Raw genomic sequence first — 19,506 nt, 5'->3', positions numbered from 1 at the left:
GCCTTTCCTCTGTTGGTGCCCTGCCTTTCCCCTGGTGCCCTGCCTTTCCTCTATTGGTGCCCTGCCTTTCTCTATTGTTGCCCTGCCTTTCCTCTGTTGGTGCCCTGCCTTTCCCCCGGTGCCCTGCCTTTCCTCTATTGTTGCCCTGCCTTTCCCCTGGTGCCCTGCTTTTCCTCTATTGTTGCCCTGCCTTTCCCCTGGTGCCCTGCCTGTCCTCTATTGCTGCCCTGCCTTTCTCTATTGTTGCCCTGCCTTTCCTCTATTGGTGCCCTGCCTTTCCTCTATTTGTGCCCTGCCTTTCCTCTATTTGTGCCCTGCCTTTCCTCTATTGGTGCCCTGCCTTTCCTCTATTTGTGCCCTGCCTTTCCTCTATTGGTGCCCTGCCTTTCCTCTATTTGTGCCCTGCCTTTCCTCTATTGCTGCCCTGCCTTTCCTCTATTGGTGCCCTGCCTTTCCCCGGTGCCCTGCCTTTCTTCTATTTGTGCCCTGCCTTTCCTCTATTTGTGCCCTGTCTTTCCTCTATTGGTGCCCTGCCTTTCCTCTATTTGTGCCCTGCCTTTCCTCTATTGGTGCCCTGCCTTTCCCGGTGCCCTGCCTTTCCTTTATTTGTGCCCTGCCTTTCCTCTATTGGTGCCCTGCCTTTCCCCGGTGCCCTGCCTTTCTTCTATTGGCATTACTTCCCGTTTTGATTGGCTCACTTTCAAGCTGCATACAATTTACATGCAAGTTGAAATGACCTGCTTCTTGTTGGCCATCTCCGCTAGAGACATTTGACAGGACGGCTGCAGGAAGCGTGGATCTCATTTGCCACCACTGAACGATGTCCGACCTTTGTGTATGAAGGTGGTGCACTCCACTGGTAAAATACCACTTGTGTACGGGTGTGGTGGTGGACTGCAAGAAGCATTTAGTGTGTCTATACATAGAAAGTTCCTTTTTTTAAGTTTCTATTTATTTTTTATTTCTGGCTACAGTTTAAGGAGCTGACTATCTCTCCAAACTGAGCTGTATTTGTGTCTCCAGGAGACCATGCTAGAAATGGTGGAAAGCCACAGACAAAAGTGACAGCAATTACAGTGGTAATGATTGGATAATACAGATGTATGAGACTTATCAGGAATCAAACTGTTGCATCAAAATCAGTTCAAACAACGCCTGACTTAAACATAGATCCTTTTACTTAAAATGGACCTGAACTCCTGTACAGGACAGAAGGAGTGCATAGAGAAATGCACTCTGTATGTATTTAGAGAGTTTAGCCGAATCCTCCCTCATCTGTGACTAATTACAACTGTAATTTGATCTCTCAGCAGTGTCAGCTGGCTCCCTCGGCAGAGCAGCTAGTTTGTAAACACAGGATGTTAACCCTATGTCTGCTCCTATGATAGCAGGAAGTAGATACTCTGCAGACTTATTGCAGGATTTGTATCAGCTGTAACAAAGAAATATTTTCCTTTAAAGGTTATTATGCTGTTGCTTATCTTTTAGAGCAGGAGGGAGGAAGTTCTGAGTTCAGTTCCGCTCTAAGCCATCATATGTAAATTTCTTTGAGTGGCTTAATTTGTGCAGTAATCCTTGGGACTCATATTCCGGTAGATAAGAAAGCAGTTGTGCGGGAAGCCATGGGAAGGCAGTGCTAAAATTGGCCGTCAAAGTCATGACATAATATCCCAGGATTAAAGTAAGTCTTCCTCGTGATCTAAAGGAAGTGTGGATTGACTGCTTACTTTTTCCAGCGTGAACAGGTTGTAGAGAAAGATAAAACATTAAAATGCTACGCATGTTCCACTGTATTTTTGCTATGCTATGAATGCTATTTTCACACCTTTAGGCTGCTTACACACTAAGACGTTACAGGCGCACGTTAGTGCGCCTGTAACGCTCCCCCAACGCACAGCAATGTAACACAAGTGGGCTGTTCACACAGCCCACGTTGCGTTACATGTAACGCTGCACGTTCTCCGGAAAGTGCAGCATGCTATGGCGTTACAGCGGCTATAGCCGCGTTAGACTGTTTGCACATGCGCAGTGGGGGGCGGAGAGGAGGCGGGGAGAGCCAGCTACAGTAGCCGCGCACATGGCTACTTAATATTCACTGCACTGGCGGCCGCTGATTGGCCGGCGGGACCACGTGATGCGGAGTGTCTCGCTCCGCATCACGTGGTCCCGCTGGCCAATCAGCGCCACTCTGGGAGACATTATAGGAATCGAGCCGCCTAACGCGGCTCACTCTACCGTCCTCACTTGCAGCACGATACGTTGTGTTAGGTGCACATTATGCGACCTTAACGTAGCACCTAACGCAACGTCTTGGTGTGCAAGTAGCCTTAAAAAAACTATCTGGGTATTGCGCTTGCACACTGGATCAGTGTAATACTGTATACACTTCATGGGCCATTCAGATTTCAGCCATCCATTTCGACTCCATCGGCATTTTACTCCCTACAGAGAAGTTTTTGATTAGGGTCAGTTCACATTCTGTTCCAATGTGCATATGCAGAATTAGTGGTTTCCGGATCATTGCAATGTATGGTAGCTTGTTGCCACAACACAATGGAGGGGAAGAGTCGCACTGTGTGTACGCGATGCATACAATAAATGAAAAGTATGCTTCACTGCAACCGTTGTGTGATAAAAAAAAATCAGGTCATTAAAATACCGCAGTCTACCACATTCGGTATTTTAGACTTTTGTTTCCTAATTCATAAAGGTTTTCACAGGTGCGGTAGAAGTTCCGTAATTTACCCTAAAAAATGGGCTTCAATTCACATAAACCTGTGCGGTAACAGCAAAACAGCGTGGAGTTGTCTCTGTTTTGTTTAGATGTACATTTGTTATACTCCCTCTGAATCTGTCTATTAGTCTTTCTTAACATTGTATTGCCACAGTTTAGCTGAACTTCCAAGAAACATTAAACATGCCATGCTTAGGTGATTTCCCCACTAGCTCCTCTGCATTCAAACAGGAGTCTGAAGGGAAAAGAGGAAGGTCCGCACTTATCTGTAAAGCTTCTTTATTAATGAAAGTATCCAAAGTTAAAACTCCACAATCATGGACACAGCTAACATCAACACAGCTGACTAGTTCTAGTCCTTAATCGTAGCTGGTTACGTCGTAGGATGGCACTATAAGCCATTATATAGACCCTGAGTTTCAGACACCACCGTCAAAATTGTACATGAAGTAGAAAAAACGCAACTAGTCGCATCTAAAATAACTCTATAGAGAGACAGGCACCCAGCTGGGAGTAGCCGACAGGCCGTGATTTTACCACCTTCAGCCATCTATAGAAAAGGGGCCTTACTGCTGCCATCCACCTTTAAGTATATTTCAGGAAAACAAAGAAAACTGTTCCCATCAGACACCATCACATTATGAACTGCAAGTAGTTCTCATAGCACACCCAACATAAATTATTCAAGTGCTGTAGTCTGCCAAGGTTTTCATACAACTGCCGGGCTAAGTGTTTGAGTTTATATTGCAATTATCACTGCTTGCTGAATGTGGTTGCTTAGAAACCATCCTTATCAATGATTCAGGAGTCAGGTTTGCGCCTTTAAAACTGTAAATGGATAGCGCCACTTTTTGGTTTCCTTTCACACTGAAGGTCGGCATAAGAAATGTATCCAACCTGATTCAGCAGAAACAATTGTTCCCAACAAAGTAGTTTTGTAACCTAATGAAAAGACAGATACTTGGGTAACACGACAGGCTTTAACAGTGATCCAGATCTTTAGGCAAATGTCCCATGGATGAAAAAGGTAAATCTATCACTAATGTTGCAGTTCTTCACACATAAACTGCTGTCATGTTAAATACAAGTTAACAATAAAACTAATAAAAAAAGAATGTGGCCAAGAAAGCATGTTTAAGGGAAATTTAACCAATGAGATTTACTTGCCTGAGGCTTCAACCAGCCCCTCGCAGTCCCCCTGTGCCCGGGCTGTGGGATCCTCTATTATCCCGCTGTGGCTAACTTTCGTTCTTCACCGACCGGGAGTCAGCAGGCCACTGCGCCAATGCAGCCCTCGCTATGTGCAGTTTAGCTTGCATTCCCGTCCGCAATAGAGTCCTGCACATGCGTCCTGGATGGCTGTGGGGGGGCTTGTCGAAGCCCCAGGTAATTAAATCTCATTGGTTTAGGTACACTTTAACCACTTCACCGCCAAGGGTTTTCCCCTTAAAAACCAAATAACTTAAATAACTTTATAAGTACTTTTTTGCCACCAATTAGGCTTTCTTTAGGTGGTACTTTTTTGCTAAGAATTATTTTATTCTAACTGCATTTTAATGGAAATAAGGAAAAATTGAAAAAAAAATAATTATTTCTCAGTTTTCAGACATTATAGTTTTAAAATAAAAAATGTTCTACTGTGGATAAAACTTACACATTAATTTGCCCATTTGTCCTGGTTATTGCAACGTTCAAAATATTTCCCTAGTACAATGTGTGGTGCCAATATTTTATTTGGAAATAAAAGGATTTTTTTCAGTTTTGCGTCCATCACTAATTACAAGCCTATAATTAAATAATAACAGTATTATACCCTCTTGACATACATATTAAAAAAGTTCAGTCCCAAAGGTAACTATTTATGTATTTTTTTTATTGTCGCTTTTTTTTTTTTTTTTTTTTTATTTTAATGCAAAAGTTTTATTTGGGTATTTATAGGAGAGTGTGGGAGGTAAGGAGTTAATCTTAAATGGTGTGTAGGTCTTTTTATTGAAATAAATGTATGTAGTATGTAATTTTATGATTTGGCCACAGAAACTAATGCGTGGACGTGTTACTTCGGTAGTTACAATGACCGCAGGCATCTCATTTATGCCGGTGATCATTGACACGGGGACTTAGATTAATGAATGGGAACTGCGTTACCATTTATTCATCTACCCTCTAAGGATCGGCAGTGAGAACACGCACTGGAGCGAGTGGGAGTGTGCAGCGGCAAGGGACAAGTATCTACATCCCTGAGAGCTGTAGAGGCATTTAGCAGGGAGGTAGATACTCGTCCCGGCAGAGGGGAAGTGGTTAATCAGTAAAAAGCACATCTCGGTGCCTAGGCCTATGCCAAGCTCTGTAACACAGAAGCAATGTGGGGGAGTAAGGGCACTGCAGTGACACATAGCATAATGTACTTTACTATTCAAAATACCCACTTTTATGTTAATTATCCTGTTTTCAGCATCAGAAACACTTTTGGTATGTAGCCCTGCCCTCCCAGTGATGTCACACTAAGGCTGTTTAGCTATGTGGAATTCTTCTCCCAGAGTATTATGAGAGACCAGGTATATTTTCTACTGGTTTTGTAACACAGAGTAAACATTCCTCAGAGAAGCAGCTGACTAAACTTCAGAATGTAAATCAGGGAGAGGAAAGGGTGAGGGACAATTTTACATTGGACAAACACTGACTTAGTAATGTATAAAGAAATACAGTAAAAAGGTTTAATCATTACGTTATTTTCAGTACAGTTCCGTTCTTCTGCACAGGTAGCTTGCATCTGCACAGTGGAGCAGACCTGATCGGGCTCAGCTAATTCCACCGGAGCTCAAGCAGTCAGCTGCATAAATGCAGCACCGACAAGCAGGCTTTCAGGGATCCCACCGCTGGATCGTCTCTGCTGAGGAGGATGCGGGAAGCCTTTTTATTATCCAGAGGTTTCACCCTCCTGAGTTAGGTACCCCACAGAGGCACTTTTTTTTCCCTTCAGGTTCACTTTAAATATATTTTATAATTTTTTTCTCATATGGTCTAATGCTGGCCATACATGATACGATCTTTAAAATTATTTACGACGCCTTTAATGACGCCTTTCATACAATGCAAAATGCATTTCAACACAAATGCAATGCAACTGTGATAAAAAGTTGTAACACGCTTTCGATGTGCATTGCAACGTATACAGTGATGCATACGGCGCATAAAAGTATGCTTCACCACCACTGTAAACACGCACATTGCCCAGTAAATGCCCAGCATGCTGAATCGGACGGAAACTGCTGCACCACTGATGAGCTGATATGAACGTACCATAGAAATATAATGGCATCCTATTTGAATGCCATTGTGTTATCCATTGCAATGGCTGCAGCAGAAAAGGAGCCTTAGGCCCCATTCACAACTAAAACCGCAAGACGCCGGCGATTACCGCTAGCGTTTTGCGGGAGCGATTTTTCTGCGATCAACGTGGAAAAATCACTGGACACTGCAGCGTTTTGGGAGCAATCACGATTAGTGGGGCTATGCATGCTAATCGCGATCGCTAATAGCTAATATTGAATCGCCGGAAAAACGCTGCATGTCACGGCTTTGCAGTTAACGTTTGCGGCAGTGAGAAAACTGCCATATGCTTGCATGGACTAGTGGTTTTTAAAAACCGCTAGCGTTTTGCGCTGAGCGGGAATCACGCGATTCCCGCTCAAGTGTGAACGAGCCCTTAGGCCTTGTTCACATTATAAATTGCCAGCACTATCGCAAGCGCTGAGCGATTTATGGGGTGATTTTGAAAGCTCTTTTACAAGCCTCAGTCAGGAAGTGAACTCTTTAACCCGGAAAAAAAAGAATAAATACAATGCATCGGGAAATGGCAATACAAAACGTTTTTTCAAGTGCTTTGCGATTTCCCTGTACCTGCTATTGAGCCAAAACGCTCTGAACAAGGTACAGGTATCGCATTTGCGATTTTTAGAAAAATCGCAAAGCTCAAATGTGAACACTATCAAAGGAATTCATTACACAAGGGATTTTAGGCCTCTTGCACACTACATGCGATGCTGATTTTTTTCTCTGATCAGATTTTTGATCCCGAATAAAAAATGTACTGCAATTAATTTTTTCATCGGAATCAAAAATCGGTCAGATACAAAATCGAAATCGCATGTAGTATGCAAGAGACCTTAGAGCGATTTGAAAAATCGCCAGCACTTAAAAAATTCCGCAAACGCTGATAGTGTGAACAAGCCTTTAAGGTGGCCACACACCATACAATTTTTTAAATATCTGTTCAATTTAAGAATTGCAATAAATTTTCTGACTTATTGTAACATTTCAAAAATATGACCAAAGTACCACACACGTATGTTCAATTTTTTCCCCAATTATGATAAAAATGATTGGATACTCTGACAAAATTGCTAGGGTGTGTATATTAATAAATTGGCAATCTAACACACACCATACCATCTTTAGAAAGATTGGAGAAAAATATCTGGCATTTCAGATCGATAAAAATCGAAGAAAACGGGAAATCCGATCGGATTTTTCAGTCGAATGAAAAAAAAGCTTTAGATTTTTTTTGGTAGATCTGATCGTTTTTATCGAATTACCGTAAAATCGGATCATTTTATTGTGTCGTGTGTGGCCACCTTTAGACTATATTATACATGCTTAAAGGCAGAATGTTATTAGGCATCACCAAGTAGCAAAGAAACAACTAGCATAAACCAGTCAGCTTACTGCACAACATCCCCAAAGAAAAGAGCATGCAATCACAGCATCCCATGTGTTTTTCAGTCATTGCACGCTTCTCTGTGAGTGCCAGTACCATGGAAACCAACAACTTAATTCCCATTTCGAGGTATTGACTTTTTGTGTTTTACATATCATTACCTCATAAGTCAAAGTCCAGTCTATCCCCACATTTCTTAGCACATCAGAGGCCTGTACCCAGTGCACAAAGACCTCAGAAGACAGACCAGCAAGGATAACACAGAAGGAATGGTAATTACAGTTTAAAAATATCCTTAGCATTCCCTTAGATGTGAATGACCCTTAGGCTGCTTACACACCAAGACGTTACAGGCGCACGTTAGTGCGCCTGTAACGCTCCCCCAACGCACAGCAATGTAACACAAGTGGGCTGTTCACACAGCCCACGTTGCGTTACATGTAATGCTGCACGTTCGGTGCAAAGTGCAGCATGCTACGGCGTTACAGCGGCTATAGCCGCGTTAGACTGTTTGCACATGCGCAGTGGGGGGCGGAGAGGAGGCGGGGAGAGCCAGCTACAGTAGCCGCGCACATGGCTACTTAATATTCACTGCACTGGCGGCAGCTGATTGGCCGGCGGGACCACGTGATGCGGAGTGTCTCGCTCCGCATCACGTGGTCCCGCTGGCCAATCAGCGCCACTCTGGGAGACATTATAGGAATCGAGCCACCTAACGCGGCTCACTCTACCGTCGGCTCTTGCAGCACCATACGTTGTGTTAGGTGCACGTTATGCGACCTTAACGTGCCACCTAATGCAACGTCTTGGTGTGCAAGAAGCCTAAAGCTAGTCACACACTAGTAGATTGCCACCTGATGTGGAAAAAAGCTAATACAGTAGAATCTTGTTATAGTAAACTCTGATATAGTAAAGCCCTGGACATAGTAATGGAGTCATAGTTACCTGAAGTCTCCTGAAAATCATCTTTTTATTTAAAAAATGTGTTTAACATGTTAGCCCTACCTAAATCGCCGCATCCCCACTGCTGAAATCTATTTAAATCCCCCCTAACTCCCCCCTCCCTCTCCCCCACAAAATCCACCACTTTCTTGGTCGTGGATTTTGCTGCTGTTGGAGGCAGAGCTTTCAGCCGCAGCTCTGCCTCCTTACACGTCTATCAGCCGCGTATCTCAGCGATCCGGGCTGACAGACGCGCTGAGAGGCATAGCTCTGCCTCTCACAGAAGCGCTGCACGGATTGCCCCCCGGGGAGTTTGGGGGGATTTAGTTAGAATACAGCAGCGGGGATGCAGTGGTTTAGGTAGGGCTAACATGTTAAACACATTTTTTAATCAAAAAAATGGTTTTCAGGAGACTTCAGAGTCTCTTTAAGGTAGCCATACATCTAGCGATGTATGGGTAGATTCAACCGAGAAACAAATCTCTCTCTTTATTGAATCTGATAATCTAAACGGCCATGATATAAGTTATCACGGTTTAGTGAATCAAGCCAACGGTGTGAATCTAACCTTAGCAATACGATTATATTGTTCATCCCAACGCCCCAGTGTGAACATAGCCTAAGGCCCTGTTCACAGTGGTCAGTTGCGTTGCAGAATAATTCTTCATACCAAATTGCTACCCATACAGTTCTATGGACTTGTTTACAGTAACGCATTGCGTTATTCTAACTCGCTGCATGATGCAGGCTTTGTACTAAAGTGGACCTGAACTCAGAACGTCCTCTCTGCTCTAAAAGATACACAACAGCATAATAACCTTTTAAACAAAAAATATTTTTTTGTTACAGCTGATACAAATCCTAAAATAAATCTACACTGTTTCTACTTCCTGCTTTAATGGAAGCAGACATATTGTTAACAGCCTGTGCTTTCAAATGAGCTTATCTGCCATCTCTGCCGTGGCAGTCATGTGACACAGGGGAGAGATCAGATTACAACTTGTGACTAGGCACAAATGAGGGGGAATTAAACAGGCTAAGGTCTCTTAATACATACAGGGTGCATTTCTCTATATTTTCCTTCTGTCCTATGCAAGAGTTCAGGTCCACTTTAAAGTCTATGGCCAGTCTCCATTGCAGTTCACAGTCATTATAATGGGTGAGTTATGTAACTGACCAGTGTGAACCTAGCCTTAGATATGGCCCTGCCTGCCTCTAGTCACACACAACACAAAAAATACATAATCAAAAGATGTTATTTTATCATTCAAACCACACGGGTCTATAGAAGTGATTATTACCAGCACAGGACCAACAAAGAGCTTATACTGCGGTTGAGGGAGGACCCTACGGGGCCCCTCTAGCCCAAGGGCCCAAGTGTGGTTGCAACCTCTGCATCCCCTATTGCTACGCCGCTGACAGTAGAACAATGCATATATTTACCTAGAGGTGTACATCAGTACTAAAACAGGGCTAAATGAAGAAGAGCGGGTAGAGGGATTTGGTTGTAAAAAAAAGGAACAGTTGGGTGCTATAAAAAAAAACACAAATGCAGGAAAAGACACAAAACCGCACGTCAGAAAACTCATGGTTTTCCTCACAGAAGTGAAATTTCAAAGGCTAGGTTCACAGTGGGACATTATTGTAATAAAGCCTTATTACCACACTGCAATGTTAAGGCTATGCAACATTCACAGTGCAACGCTATGTACCTCTATACGCAGACGTTAACAGATGCAGGGAAGCATAGTTTTCATTGCCTGTATGCTTTACTGTATCTACTGCATTTTCATCTTTTATAGCACCCAAATGTCTTTTTTTCAGAACAAAATTGTACAAACCTCCCCATAATGGTGCGAACCAGGAAGACAGCAAGGGACCTGACTGCAGGGGGGCTGAAAGAAGCCCCAGGTAAGTAACTTTTTCTCTTTTCAGATCTCCTTAAAGGAATCGTCAGGCAAAAAAAAAAGTTTCACTTACCTACGTAGTCACGTAGTCACTCACTGCTGCTCCTGTCCCGTGCCGCCAGCTAGTTTAGTTTTTTCCCGACCTCGGGGTCGGCGGGCCGCCACACGTACATCTGCACGCGTGGTGCAACAATTTACGCGTTGCATCACTAACGCGTAAAAATGTATGTGTTAATGTTCATGCACCACCGGGAATGCGTGCAAAGGCATGGCAAAAACGACACTAGCTGGCGGCGGGGGACTGGAGCAGCAGTGAGTGACTACGAGGGCACAGGATGGCTGCATGGGCAGGGCAGGATTTCTGGCCACGGCCTAGGGCGATAAAATTAGATAAGATAAGAAGGGCAGCATGACTTGGAGAGAGAAGAGGTCATATTTCAAAGTAAATCATCTCTTCTGGTCCTGCAGCGCAGCCATCCAGCGCCCTGCTCTGCACTAATAGCTGAATTTCAGAGTTCCCCAATCCCTGCATCTCTCTCTCACTTCCTGATGTGTTAAAACAATCAGGATCAATCATAACTGTCACCTGATAATCCATTCCTCTGTATGATGGACATACAGATCGATGTGAGAAATACCAGAGATTTACATTACAAAGCAGATAGAACTAAGTTCCACTGAGTTTTAATGCAGGCATTCACAAACATCAGTGAGCTCTGCTAGTTTCTTCACCTCTTTTACAGCTTTGACACTGACCCCAGCAGCTGTTAATTAATTTATCTAACCCTAATTTATGTCTGTTTTTCTTTTTTTCCCTAGCTAGCAGTGGCCTCTTCTCTTCCTTAGTTAACTCTTTCCTGACTCATTTTCTGTCCTCCAGCTCATACCATCTATAAGAACTGCAGGAATAAAAATGCTGTTTGCTTCCCTTTCATTGCTAAACTGTCATTTTAAAGGACACCTGAGCAGTGGTGCTCATCCAATATTCAGGTATCCGAACTACCCAGATAACCCAAACTTTTCCACTATCCGTACTTTGAATAGCAATTCGGATATTTTTTTAAATCCGAATAGCACTATCCGAGCAAACTCGGATTTCCCATCTGAGAGAGAGAGAGAGAGAGAGAGAGAGTTTTTTTTTTTGAGAGGGGATTTTAAGTCCCCACATCATTACAAAAAAAACATTATGCTACATGCCTCATTTACCCTAAAAACGTTTTAAAGGCAATTTAAAACCCACTTCCTGTTTTCTACCCGGATATCCGAATCCGGGCGGATATCTGGGATACTGGGTTCGGATATCCGATTTGGATTCGGGTTCCAAAATTTCAAACTCGGATATCCAATTCGGATCGGATATCTGGGTATACGGATCCGAATTCAGTCCGAATTTTGAAAAGGGGTATCCGAGCAGCACTGCACCTGAACTGTTACTACCTCCATGCTAGTGTGTATGGTTTGGTATTCTTCTACTTTCCTGTAGCAGTAGAGCATTGTACCATCTTAGCCATCAGCGAAAGTAGAGAGTTTTGAATCAGGATGATACCATTTATTGGCTTAAAAGAAAAAAGAGTAAGCTTTCTGCTAATAAGCCTTCTTCAGACTTTGTTTCCGTATACTGTCAATATGTTAGAGCACACCACCATATGTACATTCAACATTCAAAAGAAATGCATAGATTTTTCAGCAAATATAAATAAATGTCATTGAGATGCTTTAAAGTGGAGCTGAACTCTTGCACAGGACAGAAGGAAAACAGAGAAATGTACCATGTATATATTTTGAGAGCCTGCCTAATTCCCCCTCCTCTGTGTCTGATCACAAGTTGTAATTTGATCTCTACACTGATTCACCTGTCTGCCACAACATCTAAGCTCATTTGAAAGCACAGGATGTTAAAAATATGTCTGCTTCCATAACAGCAGGAAGTAGACACACTGCAGATTTATTGCAGAATTTGTATCAGCTGTAACAAAGAAATGTTTTCATGTAAAGGTTATGTTGTTATGTACATATACTGGGCACATATACACCTGCCTACATATACTGGGCACATATACCCCCTGACTACATATACTGGGATATATACCCCTGCCTACATATACTGGGACATATACCCCTGCCTACATATACTGGGCACATATACCCCTGACTACATATACTGGGCACATATACCCCTGGCTACATATACTGGGCACATATACCCCTGCCTACGTATACTGGGCATACATACCCCTGACTACATATACTGGGCATATATACCCCTGACTACATATACTGGTACATATATACCCCTGGCTACATATACTGGGACATATACCCCTGGCTACATATACTGGGAAATATATCCCTGGCTACATATACTGGGACATATACCCCTGGCTACATATACTGGGCACATATACCCCTGACTACATATACTGGGCACATATACCCCTGGCTGCATATATACTGGGCACATATACCCCCTAACTACATATACTGGGCACATATACCCCCTGACTACATATACTGGGCACATATACAGTACAGTGGCTTGCAAAAGTATTCTCCCCCCTTGAAGTTTTTCACATTTTTGTCATATTACTGCAACAAACATGAATCAGTTTTATTGGCATTCCACATGAAAGACCAAAAGTGGAACCAGAAGTGGAATGAAAATCATACATGATTCCAGACATGTTTTACAAATCAATAACTGCAAAGTGGGGTGTGTGTAATTATTCGGCCCCCTGAGTCAATACTTTGTAGAACCACCTTTTGCTGCAATTACAGCTACCAGTCTTTTAGGGTCTGTCTTTACCAGCTTTGCACATCTAGAGAATGAAATCCTTGCCCATTCTTCTTTGCAAAACAGCTCCAGCTCAGTCCAGATTAGATGGACAGCGTTTGTGAACAGCAGTTTTCAGATCTTGCCACAGATTCTCGTTTGGATTTAGATCTGGACTTTGACTGGGCCATTCTAACACATGGATATGTTTTGTTTTAAACCATTCCATTGTTGCCCTGGCTTTCTGTTTAGGGTCGTTGTCCTGCTGGAAGGTGAACCTCCGCCCCAGTCTCAAGTCTTTTGCAGACTCCAAGAAGTTTTCTTCCAATTTGGCTCCATCCATCTTCCCATCAACTCTGACCAGCTTCCCTGTCCTGGCTGAAGAGAAGCACCCCCAGAGCATGATGCTGCCACCACCATATTTAACAGTGGGGATGGTGTGTTCTGAGTGATGTGCAGAGTTAGTTTTCCGCCATACATAGCGTTTTGCATTTTGGCCAAAAGTTCCATTTTGGTCTCATCTGACCAGGGGAGGACTGGGACCTTTTGGCCTGGGGGGAAAACACAAATTAGAGGCCTATTTTTACAGCAGCCCAGCCCAAATGACATCACACACGTGCCCCATGTGCTATATTCCAGTAGTGGGAGAGAGATGAGAATAGCCTGAGATGGATCAGAGAGCTTATCTGTATTGCAGCCAAATCACACAGAGGCTACTTGCTTAATATCAATCCTGTACCTGCCAGTCTCTCACACAAGTCCTGAAAGCAGCCCCTTTGGAGTCTAGGGACTGTCTAACAGCAGATGTCCTGAAGTCTAGGGACTGTCTGCCAGCAGCCGTTCTGGAGTCTAGGGACTGTTTTCAAGCAGCTCTTCTGGAGTATAGGGATTGTCGAGTACTTTTCAACCTAGACAATACCTTATGTAGCTGTGCACATGCAGTCATTTTAACAATGGTGAGAGACCAGACAGATTTGTTCCCACAGACCCTGCAGGCAAGCCTCTACTCTGCATCATGCTATGTATGTTTACCAGCTTGTCCACCCTCTAATTGCTCTGTAATTGGGCATTTATTTGCCTCAGCCAGCCTAGTGGTTCACATTGCCTTATACAAAAACATGAATGCACCAGGCACTGTACCAGCCCTAAATCATTAAATGAGAGGCAGCCTGGGGGGAAATCGCCTCTCTTCCCCCCTGGCCAGTCCTCCCCTGCATCTGACCAGAGCACCTTCTTCCACATGTTTGCTGTGTCCCCACATGGCTTGTGGCAAAGTGCAAACAGGATTTCTTATGCTTTTCTGTTAACAATGGCTTTCTTCTTGCCACTCTTCCATAAAGGCCAACTTTGTGCAGTGCACGACTAACAGGGCCGGCCCGCTCATGAGGCGGGGTGAAACTTTTGCCTCAGGCGGCAAAGTTCTAGGGGCGGCATCCGCCCGTCCGTGTCCGTGGGTGCGGGGGGGGGGGGGGCGGCCGCCGAACTGGAGGGGTAGCTGGCAGGACAGGGGTATTGGGCCTAGCGGTGGGGAGGGGGGTCGGAACCCCTCTTCCCTCGCCTGGGTCCCCCAATCTGCGCTCCCCTCCAGCTTTAAATGTAGAGTAAGCAGCCAACAGACATTAAGAGGCACGGGCGGGGGATCACTCACCTCTTCCTTGTTCCAGCATGCGCTCCACTGACGTCACTTCCTGCAACGCCGCCCACTGTATTGTACGTAGCCGGCGTTGCAGGAAGTGACGTCAGTGGAGTGCACGTTGGAACGAGGAAGAGGTGAGTGATCCCCCGCTCTTGCCTCTTACTGTCTGTCGGCTGCTTGCTCTACATTTAAAGCTGGAGTGGAGCGCAGATCGGGGGACCCAGGCGAGGGAGGGGGGGGGTCCGACCCCCCTCCCCACCGCTAGGCCCAATACCCCCGTCCTGCCAGCTACCCCTCCAGCGCGGCGGCCCCCCACGGAGGGGTGGGGGTGGGGCAGGTTGGCGGCGGCGGCAATTTTTTCAAAATTTGCCTCAGGCGGAAAAAAGTCTAGGGCCGGCCCTGACGACTAATAGTTGTCCTATGGACAGATTCCCCCACCTGAGCTGTAGATCTCTGCAGCTCGTCCAGAGTCACCATGGGCCTCTTGACTGCATTTCTGATCAGCGCTCTCCTTGTTCGGCCTGTGAGTTTAGGTGGACAGCCTTGTCTTGGTAGGTTTACAGTTGTGCCATACTCCTTCTATTTCTGAATGATCGCTTGAACAGTGCTCCGTGGGATGTTCAAGGCTTTGGAAATCTTTTTGTAGCCTAAGCCTGCTTTAAATTGCTCAATAATTTTATCCCTGACCTGTCTGGTGTGTTCTTTGGACTTCATGGTGTTGTTGCTCCCAATATTCTCTTATGGCCCATACTCACGGGCAACTTTTTTGGCCTGTCGCCAGCACACGTGAGCGTGTCGCCAGGTCCCTCCGCATACACACGGCGGAGGGACCTGGCAACTGATGCGGCGGAAGCTGTCGCTGTTGCTCTTCCCCCCGCCGGAAGCCCAATGCATTCCTTTCTTGTTGCTGTCGCTAGTCCACATACTCACGCGGACTAGCGACAGTTGCGGCGGAGTTGCGGCGGCAACTGTCGCCAGGCGATTGAGCGGTTCAATCGCCTGGCGACATCAGCGATGAGCGACAGTTCGGGGTGCGCACCCGTGCAACGCCGCATACTCACGGGCGACCTGTCGCCGCAACACGTGTTGCGTCGACAATTGCAGCCCGTGAGTATAGGCCATAGGACAACCTCTGAGGCTGTCACAGAGCAGCTGTATTTGTACTGACATTAGATTGCACTCTATTTAGTCATTAGCACTCATCAGGCAATGTCTATGGGCAACTGACTGCACTCAGACCAAAGGGGCTGAACAACACCCCACTTTGCAGTTATTGATTTGTAAATAATGTTTGGAATCATGTATGATTTTCATTCCACTTCTCACATGTACACCACTTTGTATTGGTCTTTCATGTGGAATTCCAATAAAATCTATTCATGTTTGTGGAAGTAATGTGACAAAATGTGGAAAACTTCAAGCGGGCCGAATACTTTTGCAAGCCACTGTACCTCTGGCTACATATACTGGGCACATATACCCCTAACTACATATACTGGGACATATATACCCCTGGCTACATATACTGGGACACATACCCCTGGCTACATATACTGGGACATATATCCCTGGCTACATATACTGGGACATATACCCCTGGCTACATATACTGGGCACATATACCCCTGACTACATATACTGGGCACATATACCCCTGGCTACATATACTGGCACATATACCCCTGGCTACATATACTGGGTACATATACCGCTGGCTACATATACTGGGCACATATACCCCTGGCTACATATACTGGGCACATATACCCCTGGCTACATATACTGGGCACATATACCCCTGGCTACATATACTGGGCACATATACGCCTGGCTACATATACTGGGCACGTATACCCCTGGATACATATACTAGGCACATCTACCTCTGGCTACATATACTGGGGACTACTATACTCATGAGTACTTATACTGGGGACACCTATAGACCTGTCTACCTATGCTGGGGCTACCTATTTTGGGGGAACTGCTGTCAGATTATCTGCATTTTTGTGGAACCGCTGTTATGTATTTTGGGAAACAGCTGCCAGATTATGTGTATGTTAGGGGAACGGCTGCTGCCAGATTACGTGTATTTTGGGGAACAACTGCCAGATTATGTGTATGTTAGGGGAACGGCTGCTGCCAGATTACGCGTATTTTGGGGAACTGCTGCCAGATTGTGTATGTTTGGGGGACCACTGCTGCCAGGTTATATGTATTTTGGGTGTTACGTGTACTTTGGGTGATCCGCTGCCAGGTTTCGCGTATTTTGGGGAACTGCTTCCAAATTATGTGTATGGTGGGGGAACTGCTACTGCCACATTATCTATTTTGGGGGAACCACTGCTATATTATCTGTATTTTGGAGGAACTTCTACCAGGTGATGTGTCTTTTTGGTGAAATGCTGTCAGATTACATCTATTTTGGGGGGATACACTACGGCAGAGCTCAAACTTCCCCGGCAGACCTTTTACATCACTGCTAAGGTCATGTATATTTGGCCCCACCCATGACCACGCCCACATGATGCTTGACCATGCCCATTTTTTGACGCACAGGGGTTTTCCAGGTGAGTCCACTCACCTCTTTTCCCAGGACTAGACCCCTGCTTCTCTCCATTGCACTGCCCTGCCACCTGTTTGTGGCTCCGACTGCAGCCAGTCTCACAGAGGACAAAGAAGCAGCGCATGCTCTTGCCACTCGCGCTCAGGGCCGGGCCGAGGCATAGGCTGGAGAGGCTCCAGCCTCAGGGCGCAGTGTAGGAGGGGGCGCAAAATTCATTCAGCTGTCAATCCTAATTGTGTTTGAAGCAGAAAGAAATAAGAAAAGGGGATACATGGCAGTGACTGCAAGCCAGATAACTAGATATTAAGGTGTTGGGGGGGTTGGGGGCCCTGTGGCGCCTCTTAGTCTAATAGCAATCAGTGTGTGACGGCTGGGGTGGCAGGGATGGAGGGGCGCACTTTGGTGTCTCAGCCTTGGGTGCTGGAGGACCTTGTCCCGGCTCTGCGTCGCGCTCCCTGTAATTTCTCGCTCCTTCCCATGGCCGGTACAGTGTTATGCATTCTTGACAAGTACCGGTCATATATCAGCATCATTTCTCAAGTATGCATGCCCAGAACACTATCGGCTGCTGTGCACATTCGGGCAGGAGCTCAGATTACAGGAATTATTTGTTGAATGGGGGGCAGAGCAGCACAACTGAAATGTGTCCATTCAAACCAATGATCGCTAGTCAGAGTGTTGGACAAATATATATATATATTTTTTTTTTGGGGGGGGGGGGGGGGGAGGCACTTGGTGACAGCAAGCCTAGGGCACTGGAAAGTACAAATCCGGCCCTGTGCATGGGGCTGGTAGAAGCCCTTGGTAAGTGAAACTCTTATTTTTTATTTTATTTTTTGCCTGACGATTCCTTTAAGAAAATGCAGTAGATACAGTAAAACATACATAAGTATTACCAAACGCACAGTTACCGGTTACAACGAATCATTGACTGTATGCTTCACTGTATACGACGCCGCAACGCACATTCCTAGTCCGTTGCATTCCTGCTGCCACAAGTAACGCAATGCCCACCGTGAACATCTAATTACAAATATCTCTTCTTACATCAGTTATTCATATTTGTAGCTCTTTTGTTGGAAATGGTTAAAGCAAGTGACTGTCATTTTTAGGTAGGGATGGTCAATAGATTTAAATACAACTAGAACAGCACATGCATCATCTCCTAGCAACCAGCAAGAACACGCTACAAGGAAGCTACACGTACAGAGGGCTGCCGGGGATGCCCCTATTGAGTGTTATACTGTGAAACATGCAACTGAGCGTAGACAAGCAGGGATCGATTGCCTCATGTCTCTCTTCACAGCCCGTCCCTCTCAGTGACGTCACCCCCCCCCCCCTCCTCCTCCAGCCTCGCAGGCAGTGAGGAGGGATGGATGGACAGGAGACAGGAGGAGTGGAGCACAGGTGCTTGTGACGTCATGACGCCTTTTGACAGCCGGGCTGTGTGATCCGCTAATGGTGGCTGGGTAACGTGCAGAGTGCTGCCACTACCTCTGGCCGGCGAGCCTCACATATGCACTATGGTGGCCAAGCAGAGGATCCGGATGGCTAACGAGAAGCACAGCAAGAATATTACGCAAAGAGGCAACGTGGCCAAGACCCTGGTGAGGAGAGGGGGCGGCTGCCATCATCTCCATCCATCCTCATCACCACTCATCTCTAGGAGGTGCATGTGTGTGCTTCCACAGCATCCTCTGTGTACATAGTGTCAGCTGCTGCTGCTGCTGCTGCTGCTGCTGCGTGTGGACGGATGAGTGTCAGTCACTGTGTGCTGCCCATATGCTGAGAGAGAAGAGGCAGCTGTGTGTTACTCTGCACATCAAACCAACCTACCCCACCCTTCCCTAGTACTAGTAATAAAACATTCCAAAGGTACCTCAAATTCACAGTAGAACTTAACTTCATGTGACCTCTCCCAGCTGCTGTGCCTCCAGGTGATAGAGAGAGCCCCTGTGGATGTCCTATACGCACACACACTACTGTCTCATTAGCCCTGTCACTTGCGGTGTGGGAAACTGGCTATAAGTGGAGTAAGCTAGAAGTTCTTTGGGTGTATTTATCATATAAGGCAATGTTTCTAAAAATGTTATTGGTATGTACCCCTTTTAAAAAAACCTTTACTCACCAAGTACCCCCTAGCATAGTAAACATCAGAGATACCTCTTCACAAATATATATTTAATTCTAGTACATGATAATTGGTTCTAAACAATTTCCAAGCATTAACTATT

The 19,506-nt window shown here is 45.4% G+C and overlaps 1 protein-coding gene and 1 long non-coding RNA gene across 11 annotated transcripts in view; one reads left to right on the top strand and one right to left on the bottom strand.

The window, feature by feature from the left end:
- The window catches only part of LOC137544147 (uncharacterized), a 219,926-nt gene extending 201,335 nt beyond the window's left edge, over positions 1-18,591 (bottom strand). For 2 of the 4 annotated variants that reach the window (XR_011025733.1, XR_011025734.1), the window contains exon 1: positions 18,320-18,410. This is a non-coding gene — a long non-coding RNA (uncharacterized lncRNA). The other 2 variants (XR_011025735.1, XR_011025736.1) reach the window with 2 other exon arrangements.
- Positions 1-19,506, top strand: part of SERP2 (stress associated endoplasmic reticulum protein family member 2) — a 106,110-nt gene that overhangs the window by 53,346 nt on the left and 33,258 nt on the right. For 2 of the 7 annotated variants that reach the window (XM_068265228.1, XM_068265227.1), the window contains exon 1: positions 18,398-18,879. The exons of 2 other annotated variants lie outside the window; for them this stretch is intronic. In XM_068265228.1, the coding sequence (XP_068121329.1) occupies positions 18,796-18,879 (84 nt within the window). In that variant the 5' untranslated portion in view covers positions 18,398-18,795. Of the gene's footprint in view, positions 1-10,217; positions 10,305-18,397; positions 18,942-19,506 lie in introns of those variants that run through there. 3 more of the 7 variants (XM_068265223.1, XM_068265225.1, XM_068265222.1) reach the window with 3 other exon arrangements.

The sequence above is a fragment of the Hyperolius riggenbachi genome, chromosome 2 (assembly GCF_040937935.1).
Source record: "Hyperolius riggenbachi isolate aHypRig1 chromosome 2, aHypRig1.pri, whole genome shotgun sequence".
NCBI classification, from domain to species: Eukaryota; Metazoa; Chordata; class Amphibia; order Anura; family Hyperoliidae; genus Hyperolius; species Hyperolius riggenbachi.
The sequence above is the reverse complement of the archived record's forward strand: the minus strand, read 5'-3'. Positions and strand labels throughout refer to the sequence as shown.